General features: G+C 40.9%; 2 protein-coding genes across 2 annotated transcripts in view; both read right to left on the bottom strand.

The window, feature by feature from the left end:
- Nucleotides 1–13,456, bottom strand: part of ahcyl2b (adenosylhomocysteinase like 2b) — a 42,168-nt gene extending 28,712 nt beyond the window's left edge. The window contains exon 1 of the mRNA XM_062443399.1: nucleotides 13,093–13,456. Coding sequence (XP_062299383.1) covers nucleotides 13,093–13,431 — 339 coding nt within the window. The 5' untranslated portion in view covers nucleotides 13,432–13,456. The remainder of the gene's footprint in view (nucleotides 1–13,092) is intronic.
- Nucleotides 13,457–14,256: 800 nt separating this feature from the next.
- Nucleotides 14,257–20,440, bottom strand: tmem209 (transmembrane protein 209). The gene is made up of 15 exons (XM_062443806.1): nucleotides 20,416–20,440; nucleotides 19,926–20,086; nucleotides 19,754–19,812; nucleotides 19,515–19,646; nucleotides 19,167–19,396; nucleotides 18,880–19,087; nucleotides 18,428–18,603; nucleotides 18,251–18,322; nucleotides 18,018–18,114; nucleotides 17,372–17,497; nucleotides 17,178–17,275; nucleotides 16,431–16,545; nucleotides 16,177–16,274; nucleotides 15,401–15,474; nucleotides 14,257–15,149 (listed from the first exon to the last, which is right to left on the bottom strand). The coding sequence occupies exons 2-15, from the start codon at nucleotides 20,063–20,065 to the stop codon at nucleotides 15,095–15,097; spliced, it is 1,680 nt and encodes a 559-aa protein (XP_062299790.1). The 5' UTR covers nucleotides 20,066–20,086; nucleotides 20,416–20,440; the 3' UTR covers nucleotides 14,257–15,094.
- Nucleotides 20,441–23,120: the final 2,680 nt, after the last annotated feature.

The following is a 23,120-nucleotide window of genomic DNA, read 5'->3' as shown; positions in this document are numbered from 1 at the left end:
ACACACACACACACATATATATATACCCATTACCATACACTTGGCAGTCACTGGGCCCACACGCAATTATGAGTGGCCTGACACGTGCCCCCCCCTCACGCACCCACGCACACACACACACACGTATATATCGCTGGAGGCTTCATGCCGACACAGGGCTTCACTATGCTCAGTGTGTCCACATCACCAGCAGCACCAGAAGAAAACATCCCGTGCTCTCTCTCTCTGAACCCTACACACAGCGTCAGCCTATACGGTTTGAATGAATGTGCAGATGTAGGATGCAGATGGGAGGATACTCTAACAGCACAAGCACCTGCTGCCTGACAAGCTGGTGGTCATTGTCTATTAGAGCTGCACAATGCATTACAATCTTCATTAGGGTCTCAAACTGAATGCAAAAACGTTTCATCACTTGCATTTGGAGAGTCCAGGCATAAAAAAAAAAGAGAGAAAGAGAGTCCCCTGATTGGGTGTAATGGGTGGTATTGTGTTACATAAATAAAATCACGCAACATGAAGCAGCATCAAGCAGACAGAACAGAACAGCAGAGAGGTAGCTGAAGCTTAATACAGCCTCAGTGTTAACTTTAGTCCCAAAATGACACCCCAGATATCTTCAGCTCAAGCTCCCCAAATGAAGTCTTGCATGATTTTTTGGGGCGTGTCCAAAATTATAAGTGAGAAACGTGGCATCCAATCAAAACCACAAAACCACGATTCCCCAATTAATTTAGCTTCCCTTTCGATGTGTCTTTAACTGCTGTAGCCTCTGCAGCCTTGGCTGATCACACTGCAGCTATAAAACTATGGAAAGTATGCAGGGCTCATCTACGCTACTCTGATATGGTCTGATAGTCACTATAAAAGCCAGGGACACTGATACCAGAGGAGAACAGGCAATCAATGATGGGGCTTAGTAACAGATTAAACCCTACCTGCTTCTTAACAGTGAGACAGAGGGGGAGAGGAGGACAGCTAACACACACACACAAACTGGGCTTCCTGTAACCTTTTTTCCCCCCTCCTCTCTGTGCTTTCATGCCTTTCCCTTCTTATCTCCTATAGAGTGGAGGAAGAGCGCCAAGACCGCAGGCTTCACATGTCTTTCAAGGACACGTTAAAGCTTTCGTTCCTCAGTTTCTTACTAAGTAAACGCATTTAAGTTAATGAAATGTTCGACTGCACGCTCCCGCATTAAATCTCACTGATAGGCTACTTATTCTCTAATGAATAGCATGAGCTGGACTAGTTTAGCTACAAGGATATTGTTTTCACCTAGAAAGCAAATTAAAATTCCTGCTAATTATTACAGGATTATCCTCAAGTAACAGGGTTTGTCTTTTACATACACACACACACACACACACACACACACACACACACACTCACTCACTCTATGATTGTGTAACAGGGTTTTCTTGCCAGTAGACGCCAAACTAGGGCACATTAGGAGCCTCGGGGTCCCATCCGATAACTGTGGTCAAATGACCTCCATTCACACTGACAGCAAAGCGGTCCGCATTACTATTGATCAGATGGTTATTGTTTCCTGCTCTTCAATCTGAAAGGAAGCAAACGATGACATATAGTAGATGATATCTGATCCAGCGATGGGTAAGCTATCCCACAGCTTTTACGCAAATTAAACAGTAAGCTGTATCTAATGCATGTATATGTATGTCAACGCAATAATCCATCTCCGTCACTGCATGCTTTTCATCCGATTTTTCTACAACTCTCTGCCAGCTCTGAAGGGTCAATAAATCCCTTCACTGGACTGAAAAACAGATAGGATTGTTAACGTCAGTCATTAAGCTAAATGATACAGTCAATCCTTCCAAAACTTTGAAAACCAAACCAAACACCTTAGTATCTAACAGTACTGAAAATCTCAAAAATGAGTGGGTCATCTCTGGAATTGTTTGTGTTTTTTCATTCCTCCTCTTGAATGCTAAAAATAGCCCCCCCCCCCCATCTCATCTCCCTGAGGGGAAGGTATAATTACATCAAAAGGCAGAGAGACGGGGTGCTTCTGGTCTATTTCTGAACAAAACCATTATGGGGTCAATGATCTATGTTTAATTAGGAGTGTGAAGTAATTCTTCGTGAGTTATTAGGCTGGATTTTGATTTTTTTTTTTGTTTTAATCCTCTTGACAAAAGCTCTAGATAACTGGATGTTGGCAACAACAACAAAAAAGACCAAATGTGAGAAAATTCATTGTTTAAACAAAATGCTAATAGATAATTAAGTGCTCCCACTGGATGGATGGCAATTCTCCTGCTGCAAAACAGGGCCTCCCTTAACTTCCGGGTTATGAGAGCTGCATCCTCTGTTTGCCTGAAACTATTATACCCTACCAGAGTTCAGTGTGCTTAAAAGACTATGACGCATCCACAGAGACTCAATTTCTGCTGTCTGCTCATGCTTGGCTCAGTGATTCAATGTATAAGATTTGGCCATCTGATCCAAACAAATCGGGGGCAGCATATCTCCCTACTGCTACTATCACTCCCTGAATAGTGTAAAGTTTACAGTGAATATGTGCTATGGTGTTGTCAAGGTATAACAATGCAACTGAGCTAGCAGTAAATTACAAAAAAGCTGCACCTATCAGATATCGGAGGCACCATATAAAAAACTTAGAAAAGAAGTTACAAATATGCCCTTAAGGTAGGTGTGAATCACAAAATGTCACAGAATTTACTAATGGTAAAACAGCAGCATCATTTTTTCATTTATTACATGCCATTTCACAACACAGTAATCCAGTAGAGACCTCATTTTTGATATTTCAATATAGATCCAATTTACAACAATGTGCTATGCAGCCCACTACTCCGGCTAAAATATTAAAACTTAGTAAAGAGACAGTAACAGTCCCACAGTGAACATTTCAACAGCATTCAGCCTGTGTCCACCGTTACTGCCCCGTGTTACTTCATCCTTCATGTTGGACTGAGGGCAGACTGGACACAACAGTGACTCATTATCGCCACAGGAGGTACAAAGTGGGATGACCCAGTATGGTCTGGATGGGGACAGAGCTAGCTGGTTAGCATGCTAGCAATACAGTAAATACAGGTCTTTGACATTATGTAAAAGCTTATTTCTTCACATTCTGTTGATAATTGTGTTATGTTGGATCTTAAATTATCACTATTTACATATAGTGTTTATCATGTTAATGTCTAATGGAATCTAAATGGAATTGTTTTGTTTTCTCCAAAAAAAAGGTGAAGAGAGCAGGTTTATTTTCAGTTGAATAAAGCGCTCATATCAGTCGGTGAGACGGTCAACTGCATTGACAGACTGTAGTAACATCTTTAGCTTCTGATTCAGAGATGTCAGTATGAAAACAGAAAGTACATATTAGCAGCATTATACAGGTTCACAACATGTAGTTTAACAGCACTTAAAAATAACCAATTTAGGGCACTAAAGATTGAAATCATATTTAGACTTAAATAGCAAAAATGAATTACAAGTCAAAGTCTTGCAAGGAAACATTTATTTTAGTACACAAGTATTATACTTTTACTTTTTAATGTCTGAGTATTGATGAAGAATGGGCCCCTTTCAAAATATTACATATTACATTATCATTACCAACAGATTAACCTGTGAGCAGAATTTAAATCTAAATAGTTCAGATGATACTTGATTAAATGTATGATTGGCCAGTACTGATAAATCCCTGCAGCTATAAATTATTTTAATAAATACTGTATCTGTCACTTTGTGCTGTAAATATTTGCTCTAGTCTCATTTAAATATTATTATTTCCAGTAGCAATGAACTAAGTTCCCCTCAGGCGTCATTTAAATTTCATCTCATCTAATCCAGTATGCTGAGGTGCACTGTGAGAATGTCAGTGCTGAGCATCTACACCACCTAAAAACAGCCAAAAAGCATTCAACTACTTCCAGGTTTTTTCACCAACATGGTGAATTATTTAATCCAGCTGTGAAGTTTGTATCATTTATACCTCTCATCTGGTTGATTCTTTTGAATATTTAGGGTCAGTTATATTCAGAGTCTATTTGTCTACCTATTATCATGTCATTTACATACACTCTTATACGAAGTGAAGCGGTGAGACATGCTGGCTGGCATGGTGATCAGGTCGCCCTTGCTTATAGCGAGAACTTTGACTTTAGCTATTCAGAATATAAATGTTTACCGTGCTGAAGCTATTCCGTAGATACTTTAAGGCAGCAGCTAGCGTGGCTTTAATTTACCTTCCAGTGCAAAACACCAAACCCAGGGTGATATTGATCAAATTGTTGTCACACTATCCAACATTAGACAGCAAAGTTAGCAATACAGCTGGCCCTCTGTGGCCATTTATGTTAGGTAGCTACTAAGCAGGCAAGTTAACTTACCTGCGTAATTATCGATGTAACTGGAGACGTAAAGTTACAAACTTCAAGCCCTTCTCTCGCTTACTCCTTAATGCTGACGTCGCAGCTTGTATGACACAGTGAACATCATTGAGCGTTATCTTTGGTAGATCTTGAAGGCATGTGTAGATTTTGTTGTTTACAAATTGAGCAACGTCTAAAAGGGGGGACGGCTTGTGCTCTCCATCTTCAAACCAAAGCAAAGTTGGTGGCTATTCCCTTATTTAACATCACAGGGAAGTTTATAATCTATTTTGTGTTGGATTTTCAGTAGCAAAAGCATTGGCATATTCCCAACAAACATATTTGTTATGTTGAAAGTTGTAGTGGCTGTTGAGCTTTCGCTTTTTTTGCCTACGCTTGTGGTTTCCTCTGAAGAAGCACTTGTATCATCCATCTATCTGTTTGACTTTTGATACCGTTTTAAACTAGCTTAACACTGTTGTGCATCTTTTTTAGTAAGTGTGCTATCCATCTATATACAACTGCAATATGGTTAGAAATAGCATGGTATTGTGGGGTCTAATAGTCATACAGTATAACAAAGTTTCTTATTTTCATATCACAAGTATATATATATATATATATATATATATATATATATATATTCTGTCTATTGCCCAGCCCTACATGTAGACTGTGTTTCAGGCCTTGGCAGCAACAGCATCGTGTCTTTCTGCCAGGGGTTAGTGATTTGGCCTTACTAATAGGAAGCAGTGCAGACAGATGGGTGTGTGGAGGTTAATTTCAGGCTTTGTGAGAGCCCTTTTGTGAGACAGCACTTTTTGAACACAATGTTGGCCCTTTGTTCACATGCAGTGCTCAAGTACAAAGCTGCATTCCTCGTCATGCTGCATATCGAGTTCAGTGTTAACGTCCACTACTGTCTGCTGATCCTCATGTAAACTCAATGCTGTTGGCTAGCGGGCACATGTAAACATACACACACACACACACACACACACACTGGGGTGGTTCTCACTTGTTCAACAGTAACTACACCGAAGGGTTTAAAAATTTCACACTACGCTGAGTTGTCAACACACGGGTTCCAGGAAAAAGAGAGCGCTCTCCTTTTTCCTTTTCATTCTGTACACTTTGCTGTTCCAAGAACCAAAGGATCGTTAAAAAAAAAAAGCCTTTAGAGATGGGAAGATGTGTAACTCAATGAGTTTTACTTACTCTGTGATAGCACGCTGTGATGACGAGGCAGGAAATGAGTTTCAAATTGGGGGAACCGAGGATGCAGATTATGTGTGGGTGGTACACTTAGGAAACAGGGAAGCACATATACACACAGACGCTGCCAATTCCAGCCTGTGAGGGAGTGTCAGTATCAACTGAGACCAAATACTAAAATCCAAGAGCCACCTGCCAGAAACCGGGGTAAAACTCCTCGACTGTCTGCTTTAAGAAAGGTGTTAATGTCTCCAATATAATGCCTGCTATTTCAATTTGACATGCCAAGTTATTACAGTCGTTGGAAGTTAGATAATGTGTCTGAGCCAGCGAGGCTGTGAAAGAGAAATAATGCCATACAGGTGCCCATATCATTGGGAAACCATATATAGGTACAGGAACACATAGAGAAGCTGACAGAGTTCATTAAGTACAGGAGGTCAAGTACAGGTGTTTTCCTTTTTTCAGCTATGCAACTTTAATGTCGAGGTAGCCCTAATGAACTATTGTTTCGCAAATGTCACAAAAAGGTCTGCTCTGATCATTACAAGAGCTACCAGCCAGAATACACATTTCACTGGCATTTAGGGGAAATTGCATTAACATTTGAAAAAAGGTGTCATTCCAATAGAATTAATTAAAGCCAATAAAATAGTTTTGCTTGATATTGACTTAACTTTACATCTCAGTGAGGGTATGTTAAACCCACTCAGTGAGACTCCAACACACATTAGCTGTACATGAGTGCATGTGTGTTACTACCAATATTTGTTAATTATAGGTCAATAACTAAGTTGTGTGATCAAGAGAAAAACGGAGTCTTATTTAATGCAGATACATTGAGATCTGCAGCAGAGTAGCTGCTAAAACAACCCATCTGGACAGTGATAAGAGATCACTATCTAGCAACCTGTGGGTGAGAGAAACTCAAACTGGTGTAAAGTACCAACAATCCATTTCCTGAGTCGGCCTCTGTGGCACGGATGAAGATGGTTAGGGAGGTGCGATGTCACACATGCTTTTGCTATATGGTGTTGAGATTTTACACCACAACAAGGCTGACATAGCTGGCACCGTGCAGGGACACAATGAGACTGTGAGAATGATGGATGAGGAGATAAAACGACCAAACAAAAAAGGGAAAGGAAGCAGCGTCCCAGGGCCGGCTGCAGTTTGTAACTCAGAGAGAAGAGTAAAGCGCTCGGTTTTGGTTTTTATTTTAAGCAGCCTGTCGATCCACTTTACGAGGGAGGAAACCGAGCATTGTCGAGCGGGGCTGACATGAGACAAACAGGGCCGGCAGACACGGGGAGGAGATGGAGCAAAAATAAAAGTGTTGTGACATGGTAATTTGAGGAAGAGGAGAGCGAGAGCGCCGCAGAAAGACCGGTTAAATCAGGGTTTCACTCATGGGTCATTAAAAACGGCGATAAACCTCGGCTAAGTGCACTGAGGGTAAAGCCAGCCAAATATACACCCTCTTCCATGAGAGCTGAGGCAGCACAGACATACCAAATTACACAACAGCACCTCAGAGCTCCCAAATGAATTTATTTGGAGACAGATGTCTTGTTGTGGTGCCTGGTAGGATTAGAGAGACATACAGCTTTCCATTCCCTACTGTATTTTTCTACATTCTTAAAAACATTGCCCTCCCACTGATTATAAAACCTTTCCTCACTGCATGACACTTTCCTGCAAGTGCATGATATCACCTATGATATATGTTTCATGAATAGTGACTACATACTAAATGAAGGAGGTATTACCATAAATAAAAACTAGAGAATGTAACAGATGTTAATCCTAACTTGTGGGTGAAAATCCTCCCTATTCATTCACCATCTACACCTTTTAATATACAGTGACAACAGCATTCAGTATTTCCAACAGAATACAATTTCCTAAATCAATTATCAGCCACTGTACGGTTTTATAATGTAGTACGGTAAAGTGCAAATATTTAAGAACACTTCAAATTCATGTCTGGAAGGCGCCGTTATACAACATATTCTTAATTGAATTCTTACAGCTGACCAACTGATCGTTCATTAATCATCAACATACCGAGCACGCAGTCACACAAACACGTAACAGACCCGGTGACCCCTGCATGCGGTTTCTGTCAATGGTCAAACCTATTTGCCGTCCTCGGCGGTGACTCAATAACCAATGAAAACCGCTGTCAGCGCAACAGAGTTTGATCTAATTCAGAGCCACAAACAGGGTTATCCCATCACTAAGCACCTACTGTCTAAGAATAAAGTGAATGTATGATGTTCTGATTGTGATGATTTCCCCAAACCCCCCCCCCCCCTGTGAGCTCCACATATCAGGGGTCAGAGTTTTTGGGATCAGGATTAAGACTGTCGCACAAGCCAGAAGAGAGCCAAGCGGGGCCGGTTTTTTTTTTCCAATGAGCTCAATATTCAAGGAAAACAAGTGAGGAGGACTGAGGGACAATTTGGAGAATTTGGATCCATCGCTCCCTTTCTATTTCACATCCGAGTGCAACATTCCCAACTGTCAGTGCACGGCGAAGCACACAAGCACGTGTGTTTGCAAAGCCTGGAAATATGTCCGTGCTTCAAAATGGACGCTGACAACTGTTCGCTTGCGTGCAAACAGCGGACACCCACATGCTTCTATACATGCTACAAACACGGCTTCAATTCGTCTTCATAGCTGCGATGTGGGGGAAAAAGCAAACCTTCTGTTGATCTCTGTTCTGGTGAGAGAGAGAATACACACACTATATCTTCCTGGTAATCCTTACAGGGCCAAAGTCACGCAAGTTTATGTCCAGGCTAATAGACGGGTTTCATTCAGGGGCTTTACGAGCATATGTGAGAAAGTTGCTCTCAAGATCCAGTTATTAAAAGACAAATGTAGCATTAGACTATGACAACATTTTGACTCCAATGAGAGACTCAGTTCATCCAGCTGAAGACATTCACATCCCAACCTTCTCCCCTCTCCTCTGGTGTTCCTCAAGGCTCTGTCCTCGGTCCCATCCTATTTATCATCTATCTCCTTCCTCTTGGTCATATTTTCCGAAGATATAACATCCATTTCCATTGTTACGCGGACGACACCCAGCTCTACCTCTCCTCTAAACCCACCTCCACCTTCCCGTCCCCCTCCCTCTGTGTCTGTTTACAGGAAATCAAATCCTGGTTCTCTTCAAACTTTCTCAAACTCAACAGCGATAAAACTGAGGTCCTCCTAGTTGGTTCAAAATCCTCTCTCACTAACACTCCCAGTTTCACCATCCCCATTGACAACTCCTCTGTTTCCCCCTCCACTCAGGTTAAGAGCCTGGGTGTCGTCCTTGACAGCTCTTTGTCATTCCAGACTCACATTAATAAGGTTACCCAGTCAGCCTACTTCCATCTTCGCAATATCAACCGCCTCCGTCCGTCCCTCACTTCCAACAGCGCTGCCATCCTGGTCCACACTCTAGTTACATCCCGCCTAGACTATTGCAACTCCCTCCTCTTCGGTCTCCCCCACAAGTCCCTCCGTAAGCTCCAAATGGTCCAGAACTCAGCTGCTCGTATTGTCTCCAGAACTCCATCCATCAATCATATCACTCCTGTTCTTCAACAACTTCACTGGCTTCCTGTCAAATTTCGCATAGACTTCAAAATCCTGCTTCACACTTTCAAGGCCATCCACAACCTCACCCCCCCATACCTCTCTGACCTCCTCCACATCAACACTCCCTCCCGGGCACTCAGATCAGCCTCCTCCATCAGCCTCGCTGTTCCCTCTGCCCGTCTGTCCACCATGGGGTCCAGAGCCTTCAGCCGCTCTGCCCCCCGCCTCTGGAACTCCCTTCCCCCCGACATCAGGAACATTACCTCTCTATCCATTTTCAAATCCCGTCTAAAAACCCACCTTTTCAAACTTTCATACTCACTTTAATTTGTCATCCATCCTGCAGTTTTCTGATAGTATTTGTTTTTTTTTATTGCACTTACATGTGTCCCTTTTGGCTCTTTTAATTGTTTTTTATCTGTATTGTAAGGCGACCTTGAGTGCCCTGAAAGGCGCCTTAAAAAAAAAAAAAAAAAAAAGTATTATTAAGACAGGATCCCTCGAGGAAGTGCATGTGATTACCATAGACTCTCAGACATACACATACGCAGACCAGTTCAATCTCCCGAGGTGACTCACAATGAGAGGGCGTAAGGAAAGGAAAGCGACACGTTCTCCTTTGTAGCCGAGGACAGTCACAGGCAGATGAACATGCTCAAAGATCTTATGAGGAGCAGCTGCAATTGGACGAAATCTTTTCTTTTTTTTGAATATATAACCTCTTCTTACACACACATTTCACTTCCCACGTAGAGCAGCCATATGTCACTGTAAACCTGTTAACCAGGAACACCAGTTTAGTGGGTGACATAACATTACATTAGAGAGGGACAGATATTATCTTCTGTGGAATCATATAAAAATATGTTCAGTCTTTGCCAAAAGTCAAAAGGTCAGCCGAGGCGTGTTTCAGTCAGTGTCATGAGAGGGTGAAAAGACTAATATTTGGTCAGTGTTCTCAACAGATGAATCATATGCCTTAAATACATATACAATCAGTGAAGCCAGTCAGCCAATCAGACAACTGATCTGATAGACAGTGCGAGACAGTGAAGCAAGGATTGCAACACAGCAAACTGCCACAAAACGGTGACAGTAGAAACTGGGCTTGATGCCTGCAGAGCCCTTTGCTTGTGTCCTTCTATTCCCAGCTGGAGGTATCTCCCTGGACTTTCCAGAAGGCCTGGAAGATGTTCGTGCCAAGTGGCGCGCGTTTACGAATTCATCGGCGACTCAAAAAGCTGACATCTGGGCCCACCTACAACAGAGGGTTGGCCTTTTAATCCCCTCATGTGGCGACATGATAAAGGCATGGATTAAAAAGCTAGCCAGTCATCCAGTAACTCAGTCAGGCAACACTGCTGCCTGCCTAGCTGTGCATACTTGCATCATCATCAGCAGCTCCAGTGCTTCACTTACACTTTACTGCACCAGGGAGGCAGGATTCAGCAGATGCACAAGGCCTGGCTGTGGTCATATATCTATAATGCACAGTGCCATAAGACCCGCTGTGCCTCGTGATCTATAAATGGCCTAGAGGCATCCTTCTGTCCCAGTGGATAAACACTGAAGTGGTTGATCAGACAAATGCAGTGACAACAGATTTCAATTAATATAATGGACACATTCCTAAACCCATGTATTTAGTATGTATTATCCACCAGACAGGCTTACTGGTACCTCTACATTATATAAATAAAAACAATTTAACATAAAAATTCATGGATGGCACCATTTAGGTTAAAAAGATCGCTGTAGTGTAGTTTCTCTTTACATTTATATGATCTCTTTAAATTACGACTCACTACCCAGGCTTTTATTAACAAAGAGGATATCCCATACATCTCTGTTCTGATTCATTATAAACCATAAAACCAGCTATTCTTGACAATTTTTACACCATATATTACAACTAAATTTTGTCTAGAGATTTTTTCTTTATTTTAAGAAATACTTAATGATAGTCGTCTGATATATTTTTACTAAATGAAATGAACATTTTGGAAATGAACTGGCTGTACCATGCTGTTGTACGAGAACTTGGTCTCCTCAGTGATCCACATGTGGCTGTTGCGGTCTGCCAGGTCCGGATTTGGGCTGCCCCCCAAATGCGGTTCCACCTTTGGGCCGAGTGCTCCGAACTGCTGGATGCCTTCCATATGCCTGACTGCTATGACAGTCTGAGGCACGTACAGCCATCTGCTCTGTGCTGCGGTTGATTCGCTGTCCATACTCTAACTGTACTATCCAGATTTCGTCCTAGCAGGGTTTACTTAAGGGGTCGTCTAACGGGATTGGATCATTATATGGGCGTAGTAGTGGGTTTGGGTGGGTGTTGAGTATATCAAATCCGACATGTTCGTTCAAACAAATGTCATCCTTTTCTAATGCTGACATATTTCTTGCTTTCCACCCCAGGGGTTCATACTGAAAACACACTTCAGCAGTATTTTTGCATTAATGTCACAGTGGGAGCACAAACTGGCCAACACACAGACCTAAGCCAAATATTTTCAACATTTAGCTTGTTAAGATAGTATGCCTGGAGCAAGTCAATGCGTCAAACAGTTTCTCACCATACACATATCTAAAAATCAATTCCTGAATCTGATGACCACTGATAAAGTGCACTGCAGTGACCACAGGCTATAAATCGCAGTCAGCTGCCAACAATAGCTCTAATCAGAAGAATAGAACTGGCAGCTTCCTCAAAGGACTCCTTATCAAAAATAATATTGTTCCTTCTTTGAACATTGCCCCATCATGTCCACTTCTGTCCCAATCAAGACTATGGGAGGCAGAGAAAGATAAGAGGCACCATCACAGCCAAGCAGTTTTGGGGTCCAAGAAATGGATAGATTGAGACTGTGTGGGGATTTAAGCCACCGGGGCAGGAACTCCCTCCCTTAAGTGTCAATCCTGGGTGCTCTACAAGCTAAATCAGGCTTGAGAAAAGAAAACTAGGTGACAGAAGTGACCCGGGGTCAAGGATTACTGACTACTGTACAGTTATGTCTGAGTAAGATCACACACTTTGGGTGGCACAGCATCAGCCAAACTAAACTTAACCGTGACATGTATTTTAAGCTGTGTGAACTATGTATACTCTTCATATACTAACCTGAGATCAAGAAAGGAGGACATCCACTGAAGTACCTAGTTCATGCAATAAAGCCCCACACACAACTGCAGTAATAACGTTTCTTGGAAATACTTGAACATGTAACTACTTAAACGTGTTAAAAAAAGCTACGCTCTTTCTAAATACACAGGCACACATATATGACTTGCTAGCACCGTGGTGCAACAAGGCACCACGTGTCCCAAGACTGGAGGTCATTTAATGTCTATTTTTCTAGCTGTTCATAAAGAAAAGTATTAACAATTAAATCGAGTTAGCTAATGCAATGACTTATGTTTTGATTTTAAGGACAGACCACTGTTAATGTACCTGCACCTTACTGTTAATTTACAGTTTACATTAAAAGGTAGTGCGCATGAAACGTCAAACAGCCACAAAACAAAACAAACAAATACGTGTGAGACATTAATTCTAAAAGAGGGGAACAACAAAGACTTCCCTTCCTTGACCTCCAATCTCAACCACACTTAGGAGAAGTTTGATGCTGATGTCCAACTCTTTAATCCACGTTGAACAGAGTTAGCTGTGTCAGCCTCAATGAAATGACTACACCTGGTTTAAAAACGTGTCTGGCCCTTATTACATCCTCTACAGCTGTCATTAGCACCGAGGACTATTATTAAAAAGCGTCCACTGACACCGCTAGCCTGTTAGCATCGCCACACAATGCCAGCTCTTCCCAGCGAGCTCTCTCGTTGCAGTGAGTTGGTTAGTGGAGGTCCTTTAACAGCAAGTTGTGGAGAAAAATATGGTAGTGTCACTCACCTTTTTCATCCGTGGTGCTTCGGCAACGGTGCCGTCCCGGTTGACAAAAGCCTCTCCGCCGTTCTGCTGAGGGTCCGTCCGCTTCATAGCCGACGCCTGCGGCATCTTCGCGGGGTTCGGGGTGAGCAAGCCCAGGCTGCCGTCCCCGGCTTTAGCGGAGGAGGGCTCCGCTGTAGGGGACGCAGCAGCAGAGAAACCGGCCTCGTGTGGGTCGTTTCTGGCGAGGCTCTTGCCCTCCGAGGTCGGTGTCATCGGGGATTCAGCCGGTAAGTCTTTGCCGGTGGGGACGTCTTTGAGCTCGACCTCTGCCATTTTCGCTGCCACAACCTGGACTGACATCGCTGCAGTTTCACAAAGTCCTTTTTTTCCAACACAGACAGCGAGGCGAGCGGATGTGAGCGGTGGAGAGACTGTCGCTAAGTGCATTCTGGTCTTCGTAGTTCATCAAGTATCTGAAACATGTATCCCCAATTCCCCTCCCCCAATAATAACAATCACCACACCACTGATATCTTTACAGTTCGTTAATCAAGATGATGAAAACAGTAAATCCATTAACACATATATTGCATTTATCTGAAAAACAAACTTAACTGGCAATGATACTACATTTCCCAATAGGGATATCTCTACTACGAAATGCATTATGGGAAATGAAGTTTGCGATAAAAGAGGACAACACGAAACTACAAAACAAAGCGATTTATGCCAGATAATGCCCCCTGTCTTAACACACTTGCATTCAAAAACAAGCGTTTCCTGATTACATCCTTATTTTTCATGTCAGATGTACAACCAATCTGATGTGCTTAACTGATTCATTTTGACATATTAAGGGCATGCTTCTACATCTCAAATTCCTCTACATAACAGTTACTCCTTAACCATTGTTGTCTGAGTAATGTTTTGATAATACTTGAAATGTTAAATCAGTATCAGTCTTTAGGCTCAAGTGATTCACTGGACGTGACAGCACAACATATAAGAATCACATTACAGCACTCATGCTGTGGATATGCAGTATGTCATATGAGAAAATGGGACTAATAGTAAGGTCAAATGGTAAAAAAGTGATCCACATTGCCACCTAGTGTATTTCCACTATAGCCAAAGAGCCATTAGTTGGAGGAAAATGAACAAGCTAAAACTTTTTTTTTGTATCTCAATTTTATTTTCAAGTCTCAGGTGATATTTGTAAAACAGCAATATTGAAAACAAGCAGACTTAATGCAGAAATTGTGATATCCAACAAACTGCTGACATAAGTCAAAATAAATGGCATTCAGAGCTCTTTTGTAAAAGAAATCATATTCAGAAATACACAGACTTTGGCAATTCAAAGGCTTTAGATTTGTGCTCCATCACATATCAAAAAGAATAAACACTGTACAGTTATGTGCTGCATTGCAGCCTAGAAATGCAACAAGCTTAGCAAATACAGAATACAATTACTTGTATTCTTTTACTATTGCTTCATTTTGTACATGACCAATTTCTGTAGGTGACCTAACGAACATGCCGGGAGTATCTTCACTCATTCATACTACAGAAAAACAAACTGCAATGGGTAACTGAGACTAAACGAACAAAGTCGAGTCCACACATACTGTATTAACATTCAAGCTAATGGGTCAAAGCCCTTTACCACCAACCTGAGGTATGTTATTTACAAGGCTGCCATGCTGGTACATTCTCAAAATACAAAAATTAGGCAACTAAACAATGTTAAAAAATACAGCTCTGCATTGTATCATAAGCACACATTGGTGTAGCAGAAATGTGCTCTTAAAAATGTCTCTGACAATACAGTTTGTTGCCAATTTGTACACTAAAAATGAGAAAGTGTCCAAAAATATGCATTCAGTGTGTCTTTCAAAGTGAAGTGCTCTTTTTCCGACGCACCCCTGAAAGAGAAGTCCTTTAGTTGAGGCAATATTCCAACAGAGTTGAGGGAAGAAAAATTCACCTGCGGCTCTGTGTTGCTTATAAAAACTACGATGCATTAGTTTTCGAAAATCCACAGGATGTTCACGCCAGAGAGGCCAAGATTTACTCTCCTGGAGGAAGTGAAAGAAAACGAAAAGCAATTTTATTATCCCAAAAAAGACAGACAAGGTCGAACCAATCATTTTCAATCAGAATGCAATTTGCACTTCTGTATGTGACCTTTGTGTCGAAACGGAATCAATATGTCAAACTACTCCAAAATGACCTATACTCATTTCAAAGATTATTTTGGAGCTAGACAGCCTTTAACAGGATTTTGACAGCTGTAGTAAATCATCAGTAAAGTAGCATAAGTACTCACCCCAGCATCCCTGACTCCTTAGTCTTAATGACATAGAGGAACATGAGGGTTGTGTGGAACAGGTTGTTCCTGCCCTGTAAAGGAAATCAAGATGGATTCATATCATTGAAATCAAAGTGTTACTGTAAAGCAAGACGTTGGGAACTGTTCCTGAATTAGATGTTTGTTCTGTTGTCCTGAGATTACTAGATTTTCTCAGATGTCTACAGGTGGGGATTATTGGTATGAGGAAAGCTCCTACATGCTAAGATCAATTATAAGTGTATGACAACATCAAAAAACATAAGATGAGACCCATGTGTACAAGCAAACTAACAAAATGTAAAGGTAAGGGGGGGAAAAAACGTATTGATCAGTTTTATCCATGGCCAAAATTAATTCTTACCCCATATATGTGTGTAATACCCATGTAAGAACAGAAGGATTGACAAGCTGAACAGAGAGCTGAAAAACAGATTTATTTTTCAACTGTACTGTTTTGTGTTGTGTTGAAGCAGCTCTACTGTGCAGAATATACAATAATGTGTTAATGTACAATGCAATGTTACACCTTTTATTGTAATGTACTTTGTATTTATTGTTCCACATTTTGCCAATATTTGTCAAGTTTAATCCTTCAGGGTGTCGAAAAACGTTGATCTTATGTGACAGAAGTGCAGAGAGAAAACCTTGAGATTTGATTTCAGAACATAAGCTGTTAAAACATTTTTAAGAGCCTGAAAAAGTAGCAAAATGATTGTGAAATTGAAAATGTGTTTTTCTTTCAGGTTTGTCACCTTGGGTAGACTGTAGATGTGTCCCTGGTAGATGAGCTGGTAGTGAGGGGGAGTGGTGCTGCTCTGGTGGATGCAGAAGAGGTTCTCCTTGGTGACATCTATAAAGAGTTAAAGCAAATTAGACTAAAACAGACACACCACTGTCTGCTCCTGTCTGTGTGTGTGTGTGTGTGTGTGTGTGTGTGTGTGTGTGTGTGTGTGTGTGTGTGTGTGTGTGTGTGTGTGTGTGTGTGTGTGTTTGTGTTTGTAATTACCAGGCTTGTCCGGGGTGTGGCTGAAGTGCTGTGCAGTGAAAGTCTTCCCATCTGGGTACTTGGGGTGTGGGGGTAGTCTGGAGTCCAAATATGTACAAAACACATGCATGAGGATCTGGAGGGATAGACAAACAGTGAACTCAGTAAGGGGAGCAAAAGTATTACATAGAGGTATTTGGCTGGTGATCCGGCACTAAAGAGGAAATCCACTCAGACAGGCCGTGCACTTAAGAAACTCAAAGAAGACCATGTACAGTTTCGCACAGATATTTGTTAAGCTGTCTGTTAATGGACACATGCATGTATTTGAAAAGTGATAAAAAAATTATACTAACTAATCCCAACATGGTGAGCCTGCTTTTCACTGACATTTGCTTTGGAATCTGTTTTAATCCTCAAGATTTTTGTGGACAAGAAAAAGTTGAGCCCTTTTAATGACGAGAATGTAGCACTGATGCAACTGAAATAATGAAACATTATCTACAAAAGTCTCCTCATGGTAGCACTATTCTCCACCTTACAACCAGTCAGGGAATATGTTGAAACAATGTTAAATGACCCTAAATGAACACAGCATTTGGAAAATAATTAAACTATGAAAATACATATCAAAGAGCTTTATGGATGGAAAGGTACAGATCAAAGACTGAATTTGAATCTGTGCAGCGGCTGTTTTTATATGGTAATTGATTGTGCCACCAGCTCACTATCCGTGTACTGTATGTGTGTGTATGTGTGTAGACTCACAGCACAGTCAGTAGGTAGGTCTGTGTCCCATTTTCTGTTCTTCAAATCACCACCACCATTCCAGCGAAAGGAGCTCATGCATCCACTGTGGGCCAGCTCTGAACGGGCAGAATAAACACAGCACAGACTTATAGCAAATACAGATTTTGCTTCAGGCACACACAAACACATACATACTGTACTGTTGAACTCACCTTTTATGCGATCTACTACATATTCCTGGTTGGGAGTGATGTCCAGGTACTGGACAATAGAGTTCATTGTGGGGATGGACGAGGCTTTCATCACCGCTGCCTGTTTCAAGCTGCTGATGCTGGCCTCTGATGGAGGAAACACAGAAAACTATTGAGACTCCAAAATGACCAGAAAGGGATACTGAAATCACAATACTGACTGCTGCCATTTCCAGTTACTGAGTACGATTTTTTGAGTTCGAAATGTGTGTTATAGACTTAACCAACTACCTGCTTTCTTGCTATGCATTGTACTTGTCTGACAAATGTTTGTCTGAGAAAAATCTAAAAAAAATACAAAATCCAAAAGAACTAATTCTGCTACTGTAACAAGAAAATATTCGATTCCTACTTAACTCTGCATGTTCATTTGATATTCAAGTGCTATAGTTCATTTTTTTGTCCCGCAAAACATATAAAACTCAAAACATATTTGAAATGTTTTAACATGTAACAATTTCATCCAACTATTATTATTACTTACAAAAATGTAACATTTCTAAGACATGTTAAATCTGATTTACGTCTCTGGTTGCTCTTGGCTTGCACTTTAACCTTCAGGAGATGGTACATTTGTCACAATTCATGTTCTCTGCAACTGATTTACCTCCTATCTGGAGTTCAGGGCAGCCCATCCTCCTGAGCTGGCTGTTGACAGAGTCTATTTCCTTGACCAGGGGGACCAAGATGGTGTCACTGATCCACTGCAAAAGACACAAATAGATTTCCTTTTCTGATGCATTTTCTTACTTGAATCATGTGTATGTGGTATTTTATGTACAGCAGTTTGGAAATAAGTTTCTTGAGTATGTAGTTCTGTAAATATGTTTGAACACTCACATTCCTAAGCTTGGCTGTCCAGCTATCAATGCGATCCACTACAGGGCGACTGGTTGTGATTCTGGCCCACACCTACATAACATGAAGGGGGAAAGATATTTCATACAGACTAAAATGGCACATGTCTCATTTAGGACATAATAAAACAAGAAACAAAGGCAAATCTTATTTACAAACCTCTTCTGCAGCCTGTTTGGAGCCCAAGTCAGTCTCATCCTTGTGTGCAGATGGGGCCTGAGAGCGAGAGGCAGGCTGGTACAGGAATTTTCTCAGACTTTGGGCGTAATCCCCCACTGAGCGGTTGTAGTTCCAAAATGTTGGACTGTGGCTCGGAGACACAGACTCTGGACTCCCTACAGAGGGCACCAATTAATCATCATCAGTTCTTCTCACTTAAAATAAATAATATATTTCTTTCTTTCTTTTTACGTTATTAAAGATGATTTAATTTTGTGTATATTTTGACTGATTATATCTGAAAGGTTTCACTCTACAACTCTACACATTCAAATGTCAATGTAAATAATTGATATCACTATTCTCAAAATCATCAGTACTGGCAAAAGATTCTAAAAACAAACTCTTGGTCTACATCTGCCTCTCTCATATATACCAAAGACATGCTGTACCTAGCTGGCTGCGATGACCCTTCTCCTCCTCGGTACGGAGAAACCTCTCCAGGCTTTTCAGATCTTCCATGTAGTCCTCCTTGCTTCCCGGAGAGTTAAACACAGAGGGGGAAGTACGGTATCGAGCCCTCAAGCTGGAGCCTTCTGCTGGCCCAATGCTGCTCGGGGAATAGGGAGAAGAGCCAGGGGAGGGACTGTAGTTTAACACCTGGTGGACAGAAAGCAGAGATGTTACATTTCCAAAACTCAAGCACACTGATATTAGTCATAGTGATAGATAAACATACCTTTCCAAAGGCCACTGAGGGTGAAAAGGGGCCCCCTGCACTGCTTGGAGTGGATGGGTTGCTGAGAGGAGGGTTGTACCCGGGCACAGAGCTGGGAGAGAACTTGGGGCTGGTGGTGGCTGGTCGCGAGGGACTGAAACTCAGCACACTCTGGCCCTGCAGTGGAGACGACTGGGCAGGAAGTGGAGTTTCCTTCTTCTCTGGCTTCTGGGGTGGAGAGGCCTGAATACCTGCAAGGGGACAGACACTAATCAGAACTCAACCAGCATTAATTTAATAATGATCATACCACAAGAGAGATAAAAATGAATTCTGTTGATAAAAAAAAAACATCACCAAAAGACTCACTTGTGTTTCTCAGACCAAGGAGTCGATGCTGCACAGGGGATACAGCAATGCTGGAGGGAGCCATTGTGTATTTGAAATATTTCCAGAAGTCAAAAAGAGCATTGAGACTAAAAAGAGAAGCTAGCACCAGTTCTGTAAAGCAGGACAAAGAGAGGAACACCCTTACTATAGAAATACTTACAACTTTTTCCAAGCGCAATTAACATTCTTCAATAAATGAAAGAGTAGTTGAACCTTACCAATGTACCAGATAGGCCAATAGGTGATGTTGAAGTATCGACTCAGCAATTTCCCAGACCTAACAGAAACATTTAAAAAGAAAACTGATTACAAAATTAAATGGCAAAGATGTGAGATGGAGAGACACTGAATCAATGCTACACTGCCACAGAACACATGAGAACAACTCACATTTCAGTGTAAATCATGCCAGCCAGGGACATGTTGAGGACAGCCCAGGCAAGGACCACCTGACGAGCCTGCTCCTCCCTCCTCATCCTCAGCGCCCTGTCAATCATACTGGGCATCCCCTCCTTCGACGGGGTCAACATGACTTTATCTGACTGTTCCGGCTGAGACAAGGACCAGAGAAAAGCGACACTTAAGAACAACCCCTTTTCAATAAATCCCCACGAATACGTAGATTGCTTTAAATCAATTAATTTTTAGCTAAAACATCAAGTGAGATGAAGTGGTCGCATGGCTGGTGTAGCAGAGATAGCTGACCTGCTAGCTAAACGATTAGCTAAAGTTAGCGAGCTAATGTATAAACAGTGCGGAAATTGCAGAGGAAGTATGGTTTCATTTCATTTTGTATAGCGAAAACACAGCATACGGACATCCCAATAAGAATACTAGCAAACTACAAATGCAACAAGTAACAAACTTAAATCATTCATACCACGCTAAAATGAATGACAACTGCGGCGCTGCATAGTTTGTATTTTCAGCGGAAGATGCATAATGTACTTCCGGTGATAGTTCATTCTGAAGAAGCGCCACCCGCATTCAGTGAAGACACGCCCTCCTCTGCCTCTGATTGGCTAATACTCGATGCCTCGTTTGATTGCTTTGGTTTGGAAATAAGGAGTGAAATGGTTAGTATGGGTCAACCTCAAAAATGAATAAAATACTATACACAGTAAACTGGATCTTTGTGTAAATAAATCTGCAATATATAAATGTGCAATAAGAAGAAATTCCTGAGATTTTATACATGTAAATGTTTCTGCAATTACATACAGAATATACCCTGATACAGATGAAAAAAGAGCAACACTCGTGCACACTGTTTTACATGTGCAGCAATTCCTTCTTATAAAATGTAACAGTCTGATTAGACAGGCCTGCCTCTTTAGGTACACCTGTGCAATCTAATTCAATCCAATACAACAACTCTGCTATAAATTCTACATTTATGAAGTTTATACATGTTCAGTTTTTGTTGACATTGTCAAGAAGGTGATCAATTCTGCTTTATATTTATTATTGAGGTCATAAGTGGGTGATAGTGGTGTATTAGGGTACATTATACTGAATGGTGTTTCTAATATTTTGACCACCCCATTAATTAACATACATGAGGAGGGCAAACTATTAGGAACACCATTCAATATAATGCACCTCACTACACCGCCACCACCATTTAGTAAGACCTAAGTAAGATAAAATAACATAAAATAGATTTTATTTGTTATTCAGATTATACACTATACATTGCACATCCAAACGAAATGTCGTAGCAATGGCTCAAATTAGTACAGTATATTAAAAAGTTCTGATAATCAAAATGAATAAAACAGGGGAAATAAAATTATATATATATATATATATATATATATATATATATATATAGATATATTGCACATTTGCATGAGTATAATTTCACAGCAGTAGTCTGTAAATGTGTATAGTCCATGGAACCGTCCATGGTCAGTGTGTGAGTGTGTGTGCGTGCGTGTGTGTGCGAATTATCACCTTTTTCACAATGTCAACAAAAACTGAAAATGTATAACTTCAAAAAAGTAATATTTATAGCAGAGCTGTTGTATTGGACTGAATTAGATCACGCAGGTGTACGCAATGAAGTGGCCGGTGACTGAACCCTTAGTTCAGTCACCGGCCACTGTTACCATTAGTGGTCCGAAATGGGCGTGGTCTGGAGGGCTAACGGCTGTGACGTTTTTTTAAATATATATTTTCAAATAGTGAGCGCTTCAACCAGCAATTCTTTTTAATCTGCTTTGAGAGGTAGGAGTATGCTTATTTTAATTACATCAAAACATAGTGTCAAATATATATAGATCGAAGAGATACATTCAATAAATAAGTAATGTGGGTGAGTCAAACAGCCTGCTCATCCAACGGCGCCATCCACAGTCAGTGACAGCTAGCCGACTGACGTTAATGTAGCTAACATTACCATTAATTGATGTTACCGCTAACAGAAGTCAAATGGCAGTCTTAGAAGTGTATAAAATTTAAATTACGAATTTTACGTCGATATTATGTGGAGGAAAAGTATCTTCCTCAGTGCTGAGTATATTGAAGATATATTGTTCTCTGCTACTGCTAACGGTAATTTTACAGGGACTAAACAGGATTAACGACAACGGCTATACAAAAAAAAAATAGCATAACCTTAGTTCATTAAATGGTCTTTTGGCTGTCTTTTCGATGAACTTTTGGTTTATATTGAGTAAGAATACGCGGTGCAATAGTGTAAAATGAAAATAATGGTCATTAAATGTTCCAGTCAACATACAGAGTAATGTTAATCTAGCTAAATTAGCTAACGGCCTGACCGTTGGTCTCAACGGCTATTACTTCAATTCATTATTTCCGTTTTGCTTTTATTTTCAAATGCCCAGTACTAATTTAACCAGTTTTTATTTCTAACGTTAAGGGTAGGGATATGCTTATTTTAATCCAATAAAAACAGTATCAAATAAATATAGGTAAATCAGATGAATGTAATAAATATTTGGTGTAGTTATGGGTGAGAGTCAAACAGCCAGTTCATCCAACGGCGCCACCCACCGTCAGTGACAGCTAGCCGGCTGGCTTTCATGCGTTAATGACTGTCTTGCATGTGTGTCAACTTAAATGACTAAAGTTACGTTGATATTACAGGAGAACAAGTATCTTTTCCAGTGCTGAGTATATTTCAACAGGAGACAGATGTATTCTCCGCTAAGGGTAACGGTATAGAGAACTACAGAAGAAGATATAGAAACACTGCAGCATAACTTTAGTTCATTAAAGCATCTGTTGGCTGTCTGTTCGATGAAATCTTGGTTTATATTGAGTAAGAATCCCCGGTGCAATGTAAAAATGGTTAATTTAATGTTTGGGTCAACATGCAGAGTAATGTTAATCTAGCTAAATGAGCTAACGGTCTGACAGTTGGTGTCAGCGACCACTAACGTTAACGTTATCTCTCATATTCACTATAACGGCTCTGATGTTTTTTGTTTTTCAATATTGTCCTTCCTAATCTGCCGTGAAAGGTAGGAATATGCTTATTTGAATTAAATAAAACATAGCGTCAAATGAATATGGGTTAACCCGATACATTTAATAAATAATGACTGCAATTATAGGTGA

The sequence above is a fragment of the Scomber scombrus genome, chromosome 22 (assembly GCF_963691925.1).
Source record: "Scomber scombrus chromosome 22, fScoSco1.1, whole genome shotgun sequence".
NCBI lineage: Eukaryota > Metazoa > Chordata > Actinopteri > Scombriformes > Scombridae > Scomber > Scomber scombrus.
Note: the sequence above shows the minus strand (reverse complement) of the source record. Positions and strands in the feature narration are given on the sequence as shown.